At 49.4% G+C, this 12,849-nt stretch overlaps 1 protein-coding gene across 2 annotated transcripts in view; it reads right to left on the reverse strand.

Moving 5' to 3' along the window:
• LPIN1 (lipin 1) overlaps positions 1–12,223 on the reverse strand; it is a 162,279-nt gene extending 150,056 nt beyond the window's left edge. For both annotated transcript variants that reach the window (XM_021710338.1, XM_021710337.1), the window contains exon 1: positions 12,103–12,223. In XM_021710338.1, the coding sequence (XP_021566013.1) occupies positions 12,103–12,183 (81 nt within the window). In that variant the 5' untranslated portion in view covers positions 12,184–12,223. The remainder of the gene's footprint in view (positions 1–12,102) is intronic.
• Between the last annotated feature and the right edge of the window lie 626 nt (positions 12,224–12,849).

A 12,849-nucleotide genomic window follows, 5' to 3' on the forward strand; every position in this document is an offset into this window, starting at 1 on the left:
TAGGTCAAAATGTGGAAAATGCCTCACAGGGCTTCTGGAATATAGAGAACACTAGGTAAACAAAAACAATATAACCAGGACACTGATCATTTTGAAAGTATTTTGAATTATCCATGAGATGGGGATACTCATGTCTGCAAAATTCTATTACACAAGTCAGCTGCTCAGACTCAATGTTCAGCATGCAAGACTTACTGTTCTTTTCTTTCCATCTGATGACCTCTCACCCATTGGGCGTTTCTAATTGGGTAAAAACTGGAAACTTGATCCATTTTGCTTCACTGTTAACTGTGAAGTGTCGATCAAATGGCTATTAATAAATTCAGTTTCTGCCTGGGTCAAATCAGGTGAAGACACCAACCAGCCAAGTCCCTTTCTCCTTCATTTTGAACTGCTTTGAATTTCAAATCACCTTTTCCTTAGATAATTTACTCAAGACTTTCAACAAAACTCTCTTATTGTTGGCTGAAAATGTTGCATGTATTAACTCATTTTTCACTTGTCAACACTCCCCCATCCCCCTTGCATGGGGCAGAGGGAACGTGATCGCTGCCCAAGTGTGCCCTGTAGTGGTTCTCAGCACGACAGTGCCTTCTACAGGATATCACTGGGCCAGGGCACCCAGGCCTGAGTGACAGCAAATAGATGCTCCTAGATCATTTCTATGAAGGACTACATTTTTAGGGGGGTAAACAAGAAACAGGCAGGGCCTGAAGAATATAACAGGGCATGGAAATGGAGTCCTCCCAGCGCTGCTGGGCAGAAAGCCTTGGTCTTCCTTTATGACATCTGGAGATTGTTACTCCATGTTGTTCCAAAAATAATTCCAGCCTGTGACCCCAGAGTGGTAGTGACAGAAGGCCTCTGGGAGGTTACTTCCTGCAGGGGTTTGACGTACTGCTTCAGAAACCCTCTCTCTGTGGAGAGAGGGCGGGAATTGGCAAGAAGGGGGCAAGGCTGATATGGGGACAAGAAAGGGAGTTTGGGAAGGGAGGACACCAAGCTCTTCTGGAGTTGCTTCACTATTATTCCACTTATAGAGAGGGGCCTACAGATATTTTCAGTTATAAAAGGGCACCCTTGTTATAACAAGGGTGTTGAGAATCATGGTCAGGGTCAACTCCCTGGGCCACCATTGGTACACAATCTCTTTCGAGCAGAGTTAACTAAGAGGCCCTCTCTGGATGGATACATTTCAAGAAGGTGCCCTTTTTCCCCAACTGTCCCTGCCAGCCCCAGTCCCAGAGCCCAGCCAGCTTGATGATCAAGCAAAGGTTGGATTTCAGTCACCAGCATCCCCTCAGCCAGCAGCCTGCACAGGCCACAAACAGCAAAAGCTTAGCAGCAGCCCTGCCATAACTTCATTTTATAAAAGTACATGGCACAAGGTACCCGCCTGATGAGGCTTATATATTTGCTTATATACGTATCAAATCCAAGAAGGATTTCAAGCAGCTTGGAGAGTACACCCCTGTACTTGCAGTGCCCACATCGCGGCTCATGCAATTCACAGGCAGCCCTACAGGGAAGGCATCAGGACTCCAAATTTGTGACTGGTCTGCTCAAAACCACACTGTCAGGTCTAGAGCTCAGATCTTTAGACTATTCCAATTCTGCACATTCCCCTCCCCTTACTAAATCTGAACCTTCTCTCTAAAGGGGCTCAACTCTCTTCATCCTCCTCCCAGGTTCAGAGACAAAACCCTCCTGGCCCCTGCCTTGCTGTCCCTGCCATGGGAGACATACATTACAACCCTCTGTGCCCCTTCCTGAGCCTCAGCTGCAGACCAACCTGCAAGGACTCTCGGCAGTTATATTCACATCAAGTCCAATAATATTCTGCTTTCTCATCAGTATTGAATTTAAAAAGAAACTAGGTAATTTATTTTAAACTTTTGGTTATCATTTCCTTGTATATGTATCAAATCCAAGAAGAATTTCGAGCAGCTCAGAATGAAAAAAATCAAGTAATAGCGTTGTTTAAAAACAGATCAAAAGTCATAAAATGGAGCAGTATTTAGGACAGTGGGAGGGAGTGTGGATCATGATTCCTGAAATCTAGACTCTGGAGAATCCAGCCATTGAGCATCAAACAAACAAAAAACCCTCCGCCCTGGCAACCAAGCAAAAGAAAAAAGGTGAGTACCAGGCTCTATTTATCTGACAAGAGGACTCGTATCAGTTCGTCACGTGGGCACACAACACATAGTCCAACCACAAACACTGAGGGGTGTATTCATGGGTCCTCACATAGGGTGACAACCAGCACCTGGCCCCCTCGGAGCACAGCCCCAGCACCTCCTGGCTCACTTGTAGGTGATGGAGTGTGCTCTTTTTGTGCCCACAGTACCCAGGCCATGGTGAGCCACCCCATTCTTGTGCCTTTAAATTGGGACAACCCACCCACAAAATGTGCCACACAGCTTTAGTCCAGCAGCCAACATACACCAGCCTCAGGTGTTCCAGAACAATTCATGGGGCCAGACCTTCCACTGTCACCCTTTCCCATCTGCCGTCATCCTTCCCAGCTTCTGTGTCCCAACATTCTAGTCTTTGTTTCCCATTTCACCCTTGGGCCTAATCACAGAGAGACCTTTCGAATGTTCCTGCCACCCATATTCTGGGTCCTCCTTCTCCAGGCACATCCTACCCATACCGGCAGTGCTTTCTCAAGGGACAGACAACTTGGTGGCTGTCAATGATCGCACGGTAAGTGCCAAAAGCGGGGTCAGAGGGGCCTCAGCATGTTGACGAAGCCCAGAACGGGCCCCAAAGCTCACCATCAAATGGCAAAGACCCAGGTGTGGCCACCTGGTCATTGCATTACTGTATCTGTTCCTTCAGCAAGTTCCAAGCACTTCAGGACCAGTGACCGGTCCTGAAATAACCCCAAAAGATGATAGGAAGCCAAGTTCCAAAAGGGAGCTAATGGGTAGTTGAAAAGGGAGGCGTCCTGCTGGCTGGTTTTCAAGGCAGCCACCACATGTTCTGGCTGGAAAGTCAGGAAATTAGACTTTCAGTCTTAGCTCTGCTACAGAGATGCCTAGAAGGATACTTCCCTCTGGGAGACTCAGTTTCCCCATCTGTAATATGAAGGGTTGCATTCAATCTGGAGCTCTTCCTTTCTGAATTTCAGGGACCAAAGTTATATTTCCAGCCTAGACCTCTTCCCTGAACTCTGTTAAACTGTAAACTGAGGCACAATAAAATTTTAAAGCATTTATTTAAGCAAACAGTTTAAAACCCTCCACTGATACTTCTGTGGGCCAAGCAACCATAAATGTTTACTATTTATTAAAATAAGTAATAATTATTTAATAATAAAGTATTAAAATAAATAATAAATGAATATTATGTATGTATTATACATACTAAAAAATTATTATTTTTATTTTTTTCTTTATAGAGACAGGGTCTTTCTTTGTCTCCAAGGCTAGACTGCAGTGGTGCAATCGTAGCTCACTGTAGTTTCAAACTTCTGGCCTCAAGTCAATTCTGCCTCAGTCTCCTGAATAGCTGGGAATAGACGCATGCACCACCACACTCTGCTAATTTTTAAAAATTTTTTGTAGAGACAGGGTCTTGCTATGTTACCCCGGCTACTCTTGAACTGCTGGCCTCAAGTGATCCTCCCGCCCCGGCCCCCCAAAATGCTGAGATTACAGGCATGAGCCACTGCACCTAGACCCCACTTAAATGATTATATCAACCTCCCAATTGGTCCACTGCATTTGCCCTGCTGCCAAGAGCTCGGGGGACTGGTCCCCTTAATATGACACTTCAAGACAGTGTTGGGGCCAGCGCCTGCTCCCCCCATGCTCTCCTGGACTCAACACCTGTCACATAATCTCCTCCCACCCTCCCCATCCTCTCAGCTCCAGCCTCAGTGGCCTTTTTGCTGCTCTTCAAACCTGTCAAGGGGCTTCAACCTCAGGGCTTTGACACCTATTGAGGTCTCCACTCACCCCTCAGTGCCTTCAAGTTTTTGGTCAAATGTCACTTTCTCAGTAAGGCATCCTGAGCTCCTCATTTAAAACCTCCCCACCTTCCCATCCTGTGCTAGCTATCACCCTCCCTGGCTTTATTTTTTTATTTTTATTTTTTTGAGTTGGAGTCTCATTCTGTCGCCCAGACTGGAGTGCAGTGGCCGCTCCCGGCCACCGCAGCCTTGACCTGCTGGGGCTCCGGCGATCTTTCTGCCTCAGCCTTCTAAGTAGCCGGAATTACAGGCATGCGCTACCACACCCGGCTGATTTTTTGGGTTTATTGTAGAGATGAGGTCTCGCTGCCCAGGCGGGTCTTGAATTCACGGGCTCAGGCAATCCACTCACCTCAGCCTCCCAAAGGCGTGGGATTACAGGCTGAGCCACCGAGCCCGGCTCCCTGGCTTTATTTTTTCCATAACCCCTTTCCCCATCTGACACATGTGTTACTTAATTGCTGACTTCCTTTCTCCTCCACTATAATGTTAGCTCCAGGAGGGCAGAGATGTTTCTTTTATTCATAGCTCATCTCCAGAGCCTAGAAGGGTGCCGACCATAGTGTAGCTGAATGAATATTATTACTAGAATGAATAACAAAATGAAAAGACAATACTTTTTTTTTTTTTTTTTGAGTTGGAGTCAGCCAGGCTGGAGTGCAGTGGCACGCTAATGGCCACCCCAACGTCAACCTGCTGGGCTCCGGCGATCCTTCCACCTCAGCCTTCCAAGTAGCTGGAACTACAGGCGTACACCTCCACACCTGGCTAATTTTTTATTTATAATAGAGACAAGGTCTTGCTAAGTTGGCCAGGCTGGTCTCGAGCCTGCAGGCTCAGGCAATCCGCTTGCCTCGGTCTCCCAAAGTGCGGGGATTACAGGCTGAGCCACCGAGTCCAGCTGACAATACATTTTATAATTTTTGTTTGGGGGAGCATGAGTGGTAACTGACATAGGGCTGTCAATTTTAAATCTTGAAGTAAGGAAGGAGGAAAAGAAAGGAAAGAGGGAAGAAAGAGCTATCCACTATGATAATCATTTCATAACAGAAAGATGCTTTAACCTCCCTGAAATGGAAGTGCCTTCTCTCAGGATAAATGATAGTCCTTCCCAGGAAAACTGAGTGGGTAAAGTCATTCAGCACATCTACTCCACAACACTGCCTTATTTTGTTTTTTCCTTGTGGATCAGTGAAAACCCTGGCATGATATTTGCCCATCCCCCAACCCTGCAGTCCTCCAGCTCTGGTCACTCTGGCTCTTCCTTCAAAAACCATGTGAGAGACCGTCACCCTGGTTGGCCCTTGCTCCAGCAGATGCATCTGCCTACCTAGAAACCATCCTCAGCACTGGGAAAGGTGGGGGCTCTGGCCCTAGAAGCCAGTTCAGACCCAGGATTCCCACTCGGATCGCAGGATCCAGTATGACGCCTGCCCATGGTTCACAGACCCTACAGTTCTCACTGAATGCTCAGTCAATGGATGCTTTTCCTAACAAAATTTTTTTAAAAATTGAGTTGGAGTCTCACTCCGTCAGCCAGCCAACCCACTCTCAACTTGCTGGGTTCTGGCTATCCTTCCACTTCAGCCTTCCAAGTAACCAGAACTACAGGTGCTTGCTACCACACCAGGCTAATTTTTTTGATTAATTGTAGAAACGAGGTCTCGCCAAGTTGCCTGAGCTGGTCTCGAACTCACAGACCCAGGCAATTTACTCGCCTCAGCCTCCCAAAGTGTGGGATTACAGGCCAAGCCCCTGAGCCCGGCCTTCCTCACAACTTCTAACCCAGATTTCATGTAGCTGCATGAGAAAAATAACAAAAAGACTTCACCAGACTCATCTCATTGACCTCATAGTAAGCAGGTAAAGCAGATTTATTAACCCCGATTGTAAGGATGATAAGCCCAGTGCTCAGAAAAGCTCAGAGCACCTTGGTCATGGTCAGAAGCTCAGTTTACAAATAGCAGAGCTGGGATTCCAACCCAGGGCACCTGGTCGGCAAAGCCTGGTTATCACCAACACACTGTGTCCCTTCCTTAGGTTCAGCGCGACATTCTCATAAACACCAAGCCTCCTGGAGGAAAGGGCAGTGCAGGGATAGGCCAAGTTAGTCACCTGGACAGCAACAGCACATAGAGGCATCAGTGCCTGTCTTCTCCTCTGCACAGTCTGGGAGGAGGCCAACGTCAGGGACAAGAAGTGCGGCTCTGTTGCTTTCCAGAGCAAAAGTCATCTCAGACCTCCAGGTTTCCCTCCTTCCCTTTCAGCCCCTCATTCCCGTCCCTCTCTCGTTCAGCTCCAGGGCCCCTGCACCAAAAGCCAACTCAGGGCGCCGCCTCTCTCTGACTGCTCCCATCTCTCCACTGTCTGAACTTCATCATTTCAAGTATACCCAGCCCAGCCTGTTCTCTCACTCTCTCTAAATCACAACGTAACATTTTATTTTATTTTTTATTGAGTTGGAGTCTCACTCTGTCACCCAGGCTGGATGGAGTACAGTGGCACGCTCACAGTCACCCCAGCATCAACCCGCTGGGCTGCAGCAATCCTTCTGCCTCAGCCTGTAGCCAGAACTACAGGCGCACACTACCATGCCTGACTAATTTTTTAATTTATTGTAGAGATGAGGTCTTGCCCAGGCTGGTCTCGAACCCGTGGGCTCAGGCAATCCTCTCACCTTCGCCTCCCAAAGTGCTGGGATTACAGGCTTGAGTCACTGTGCCCGGTCAATTTAGCATTTTAAATATCAGCAGACAAGCCCGGCACAGAAGCTCATGCTTATAATCCCAACACTTTGGGAGGCCAAGGTGGGAGAATCACTTGGGTCCAGAAGTTTGAGACCAGCCTGGGTAACATAGAAAGACCTCGTTTCTACAAAAAAAATTTTTAAAAAAATTAACCAGATGTGGTGAGACAGAGATGTGAGGATCACTTGGGTCCAGGAGGTCTAGGCTGCAGTGATCTGAGATCATGCCACTGCTCTCCAACATGGGCTACAAGTGAAACCCTATCTCAAAAATAAGATAAAATAACAAATTGGAAATAAACTGTTCTGTCACCCCCGCAAAGGTGGCGTGCTACAGCACAGGCACTGGTTAGCTAACTGCACTAACGGGGAACATCACCATTTGTAGAATAAGTTGAATCTTCACAATTCATTTGAGCCGCACAATCACAGGCAGGGAAACTGAATCTCTCAGAAAAGTGACCTTGTTGAAGGCCTTGCCTTAGAAACTCATCCCACTCTGGCCCTGACCATAGATGGGGGGAGACTCCTATGACCCCACCCCCACTCTCACCCCAAGAAGCCAGTGAGAAAGAACCTTTGGGAGGAGATTATGGGAGAGGGGCAGGCAACAAAGTCGGGCACTTTGGTCTAACAGGTCTGTGCTAAATTGAGTGACCGACCCATCCCAGACACCCTTGAGAGCAAAAGGAGTCACTGTAAATAATTACAGGACAACAGGCATCAGCCTGAATGACCTGGGCAAACAAGGACACTTGTTCCCATGATAAGGGTCTGCCCTAGGCCAGGCAGTCTCGGTGCTCAAGGGCTCACAGTTCACTGGGAAATAAATACACACTGGAACATAACTGGCAGAGAAGGAAGGGGCCGGCTCCATCACTTAAACGCAGTGGCTGGGGGCTTATCCCAGCACTCCAGCTTCTTGAAAGGAAACAAAAGCTGTCTGCAGCAGGAATGGCGAACGCGAAGCAAAGAAAACTTAGGCGAGTTACCTAGCAGAAACTTCCTCAACCATGAACTGATATTTTATAGAGATGGTAGTTATTGAACTGGGCCTGGAAGGATGAGGAGGGCTGTGACCCACTGCAGAGGAGAATGGATTGAAGACCTGAAAATTGTGCCTGTGCAAGATGCAGAACCGGTTCCGGCCACAGTTTTCTGCGAGGAGTTCAACCGCAAACATATAAGGGCAAGGAGTTGGTCTTATATGACCTGACCTTCCCGTTGCTGTGTTCATACTAACTTCTTGTCTCTAGGAAAAGTCACATGAGATGCTGTGATTGAGTGGTGGGAGGTGGTTTTTCTTTGTGTAGTGGCAAAGTACCACCTCCAGGGGGACTGTGAGACCTCTCCCCATCTCTCACCTGCAGGAGGGGTTAGGGTGGGTCCAGGAGGCTGAGAGCAGGAGAAAGAGGCCAGAAGCCCTGCTTTCCCACAGAGGCCTCACAGGGATTACTTCCTATAGCTTTTCTGTCTGTTCCCAACTCGCCCACAACACCCACACGGAAGGGATGGGTGCTCTCAGGCTGACGAAAGGTGGTGGCTTCTTGAGAACCCTCCCAGGACCACTCTCCCAGGACCAGGTGAACAGCCAACATGTAGGCTCAGGCTCTGGGAAAAGGTGACCCCTTTCCCAGAGTTTGTTTTTCCACGCCTGGTCACCATCAGGGTATGGGCCTCAGATGTCCCTGTAGAAAGGGGCCCAGAGGGCATCGCCCAGCCTCTAACTAGGCTTCTGGGGGTCAGTGCAGCCAAAGGAGTCCAGGTGGCAAACAAAAGCTCTGGGTAGTTGAGGTCCAAATTCCAACCCCAAGCCTACAAGGATGAGGGATCCTGAATGACCACTGCTCTAGAGACCCAGTTAGCATGACTGGCTCAACACTTCTGAAGAAAGGCACGTCACACCATAGTAGAAGAGGACAGAGCCAATGGGAGTGAGGTGGGGCCAGCTTCTAAGAGACCTTGAATGCCACGCTAAATGTCTGGACAAAAACTAAACTCAGAGTTCTCCTTCATACAAGGATGAAGGGAATTGTCTTCATACGTTCCTTTCTCCACTTTCAGGACCCTCTGAGTCCACTGGGTCAGTGTAAATGGATTCAATGTCCTGTCACCATTATACTTACAGCCCAACCTGTAACCAAGGCCATCTTTTTTCAGGTCTAGCTACCATTTATCAATAGCCTGTGAGTAGTATATTATTAGGTATTATACGCCTCATTTTACAGATGAGAAAACTAAATCTTCAGCAAATCAAAACTTGTAACTGGCAGAACTGGGGTGTGAGCCCAGGGCCCTTGGCCCTTGTGCCTTTGCCTTTGCGCTGGGTTTTACAAATCAGCTTGTGACAGCTGCTATACCCGTCACTATGCATATTCCAATTAAGGAAAAACAAAGTCCCAAATGGACTAAGCAGCCAAACCTGCAGACTTAGCTTTAGGGGAACACTCTGTACACTCACGCCCCAGTCTCTGCTTAAGCTGACCCCCACAGCCTGGAAGGTTCCACCCCTTTTTGCTCTGTTTTTTGAAACTTGATTCCTTCTCCAAGGCCTGGCTCAAATGCCAGCGTCTCAGAGGCGCCTCCCTTAACCCTGCCAGACAGAATCACTCCTGATCTGTGCCCCTAAACTTTGTGGCTGGCCAACTGCATCCCCACTCGCAGGGCGGGAGCAGGACCAGATCTTATTCACCCTCCACCCCCCACAGGACTCCACATACTCAGGTCCCAGGAGTACCTGTGGCCCAGAGTCTCTGGGAATGGCTACAGCCAGCACCACAGGTGGATGGTGCCAATTTAGCAGGTGCCTCTGAGGGCTCGTGGTGCCACCAGCTGCCCTTTTCTGGCCCCAGGAATGAAAAAAGCCCTGTGGCAGCGGAGCTACTTTTACCCTTCCTGGAAGCCAGCCAGACCCACCTGGGATCCTGGCCAAGGCAGCTGCAGCTCCTGCCTCTCCCTCCTGTGTGGCCAGGTCTTCTGCAGCCTCACCCAAGCTTCCTGCACTCCCCATAAGGTCATCAGGGGTCCTTCCTGATTTGTGTCCCAGTTTCTCAGCTTTGCTGAAACCCCGACTCTGGTCCTGGCCCTCCCCTGGTCTCCAAGGGCTAGTCCCAGATTATCGCCCCCCAGCAGCAGAGGCCAATTAACTCAATGGAGCACAGTTAGGTTCCCAGCATCACTGCTCTGCAACCACCCCTAGCAAGCAGGTCAGATTCGTCCAGATGTGGCACAAACTGAGCCAGGCCCAAGTCCCCCAGACCCCTTCAGACCCCTACACCTTGCAGAGAGCCAACTCTGCAGCTCCAGCAAAAACAGGCAGACTCCCACCCCCCTCCTGACCCATGGTGGTCTGCCTCCCCTGGGGCGCACAGAGGAGTGGGTGGAGGTGAGCATCCAGACCACCGTGGATCAGGAAAGGGGGCCTGTTGATAATTTTAACCTAGGGCTTTAGAATCCCTTTAGTAGACAAGCATTTGTTAAGAACATGGGAGGGGTGGGGAGGTGGAAGAGTTATGGAATATAAGGGGAGGTGGGACAGGAAAGGGAGTTGGAAGTCTCTCTGAGGCTTAATTATAAGGAACTTCATGCCTAAGGGAATAAAACGTGACCTCTTTTTACAAAGTTCCCAAACTTATTTTATTTACACTTTCCTATATAAGCTAGATATCCTATAATTAACATGCTTCTCCAATCAGGAAAAAGAGCTAATATTTTTTTTAAAAAAAGCAGAAAACAGACACAGCATTAAATCAGAACTTTTGCAGGTCGCCATGTCTGTAGAGGCTCAGGAAGAGAGAATAAGGGCTGAGCTGGGACCCTGGACACCCGACTTCTGTTTCCATTTTTCACCAACCTCCACCCCCCCCGACAGTTCTATAGGCAAGTTCTAACTTCATAGCCTCTGTTTTCTCAGCTGTCAAATGGGAATGACAGTGTCTGTGCTACCCACCTGCCTGGGTGGTACTAGGGAGATACCATGATAAAGAAATGTGGTGACACTCTCAGGGCTGCAGAGAGTGTCAGCCACTGTGGAGTGCAGAAGAGCTTTATGGGAGCCTTGCCTACCCCCATGGGAGAAGGAAGTACAAGTTGCAAGTCTCAGTCAGCACCGGGCAACGATGTGTACTGCATTTAAGAGACGTTCCAGGAATGGAAATAAGACAAAGCCATTTTAATTCCTGATTAATCACAAAAATTGTCTGTTGGATTACGTGGGTGTCATTCATCTCCCCAGTGCTCCTGAGAGGAGGTCCTTCTCCTATCCCCAGCGTACAGAGGGGGGGTCATTGACCAGCTCAAGGTAGCCCCTGGGCAGGCATCTGGTCCATTCTGGAAATAATTCCCAAAGGGCCAACCAGCAAAACAAAGCAGGATCCCTGGCCCTCTCTCCTCCCCTGGCATCTCTCCCTGCATTGCAGCCTGAACACCACACCCTGCAACACCCAGCAGGGATCCTTAAAGTCACTGCCTCTGAGGGTGGAGCTGACTGAAGTGACAGGCGACAGGTGCTTTGAGGAACCAGTAGCGGCAGGTCTGTCCTCCTCACAATGGCCACACCCTCGCTCTGTTTCCCTAAGATACAGAAAGCACCCAGAGCTCCCTGCTCCCCAAGCAGGCTGACCCCTACCTCAGTGCCAGCCCAGCCTCAGCAGCCCAGGCCCAGAGCACAGCATCACGGGTGCCCCAGGCGCACCATTTGGAGTGGTAATTTGACACATCATCCTCACTGCAGGTCTTTGGGAGAAACAGCAAGGCCCTGAGTTCTAGCCCAGGTCCTGCCCTCAGTACTCACTGCCACTTAGGGGTGTTTGAACACCCTCCTCACCTGCTTTGGGCATTTCTCCGTGAAAATAACTAACTTTGAACAACCTCTCCCCACCTCGCCAGGCATCTAGGATGAGATCTGAAAAGGGCAGCAGGGACAGTTACTGGCTCTGGGGTTCTGTGGAGTCCCACATTATATGCAGCCTATTACCTGAGAAAGCGCCGGTTAAATGGCTAAGTTGGGAACAGCCTTAAATACTTCCAGCCTCTCCTCCTCACTCGCACCCAAAGACAAGCACAGTATCTGATGGGCTGGAAGCCCTCAAAAAACCCAGGGCCCTGTTTGGAGGATCAAAGCAATCACTATGCATTTTCCATCCGAAGCAAAAAGAAAAGGCTTTAACTTCTAAAACCCCCTCTATAAACGCAACTACTGGAATAGGAGTGTCTGAAATGCAAGCTGGGCCCATTACTGGAGAGATGTGGATGCATGAACCCATCCTGCACAAGACGTTCTGAGTGCAATGACCCCCAGCCCCCTCATTTCCACTTAAGAATGGAAGGAGGGAGAGCAGGGGCTGTGTTTGCAGATGGCCACATGGCTGGCCCTTACCCATGACCAAGCCGAGTCCAGGGAGCTCTTGCCCTGCGGGGACTCCCAGCTGGAACTGCAAATTCGGTCCTGCTCCCCCATAGTCCCGGGCTGTAGGGTGCTGGCTGCCTCCTCGCCCACAGTCAGGAGAGAAATGTCCCTTGAGCGACACCAGCTCAGGAGCTGGGAGGCTGGGCTGGTGACACCGGAGCCCAGGGCAGGCGATACTTCCCTTTCCACCAGTACTGGGGAGCCCCAGCCAAGTCACAAGGCTCAGCAAAAGAGCAGAGTGTTGAATTGCAAATCCTCTCCCACCTGGGGACTGGCTGACAAAAAACACCAGGACGTAAAGATTCCAGAAGATGCCTGTGTCTTTCAACTTGGCGAAAGGAAAATAAGGGGTGGAGTGGGCACTTTATATTCTTGGTCTCCCCACTCCAGCCATCCGAAGCAGTAGGACTCAGAGACTGAATAACTTCCCCAAGGTCACACAGCTCTAAGACAGAATTGGGCTTGTTCTGCCTGCAGAGGCGATTGATGGAAGAGGGTAGAGACCCCCACATTTGCTGAGTGCTGGGAATGCTGCTTTTGAGACAATAAACCGCTGAGTTTGTATTCCACAACTGTTTCACACAAAAGCCTCAGGGAGTCCTTTCTCTCTGTTCCTCTGCTTTCCCTTAGCACCCTGCAAGCATCTGGAGAGCTGGGTCCAGCCCAGTGCTACATTCTCCACATGGCCCTGAGCTCCGCACAGGCCCAAGGTGCTGG

This window comes from Carlito syrichta, unplaced genomic scaffold (assembly GCF_000164805.1).
Source record: "Carlito syrichta isolate Samal-C Ts95f unplaced genomic scaffold, Tarsius_syrichta-2.0.1 Scaffold288453, whole genome shotgun sequence".
NCBI classification, from domain to species: domain Eukaryota; kingdom Metazoa; phylum Chordata; class Mammalia; order Primates; family Tarsiidae; genus Carlito; species Carlito syrichta.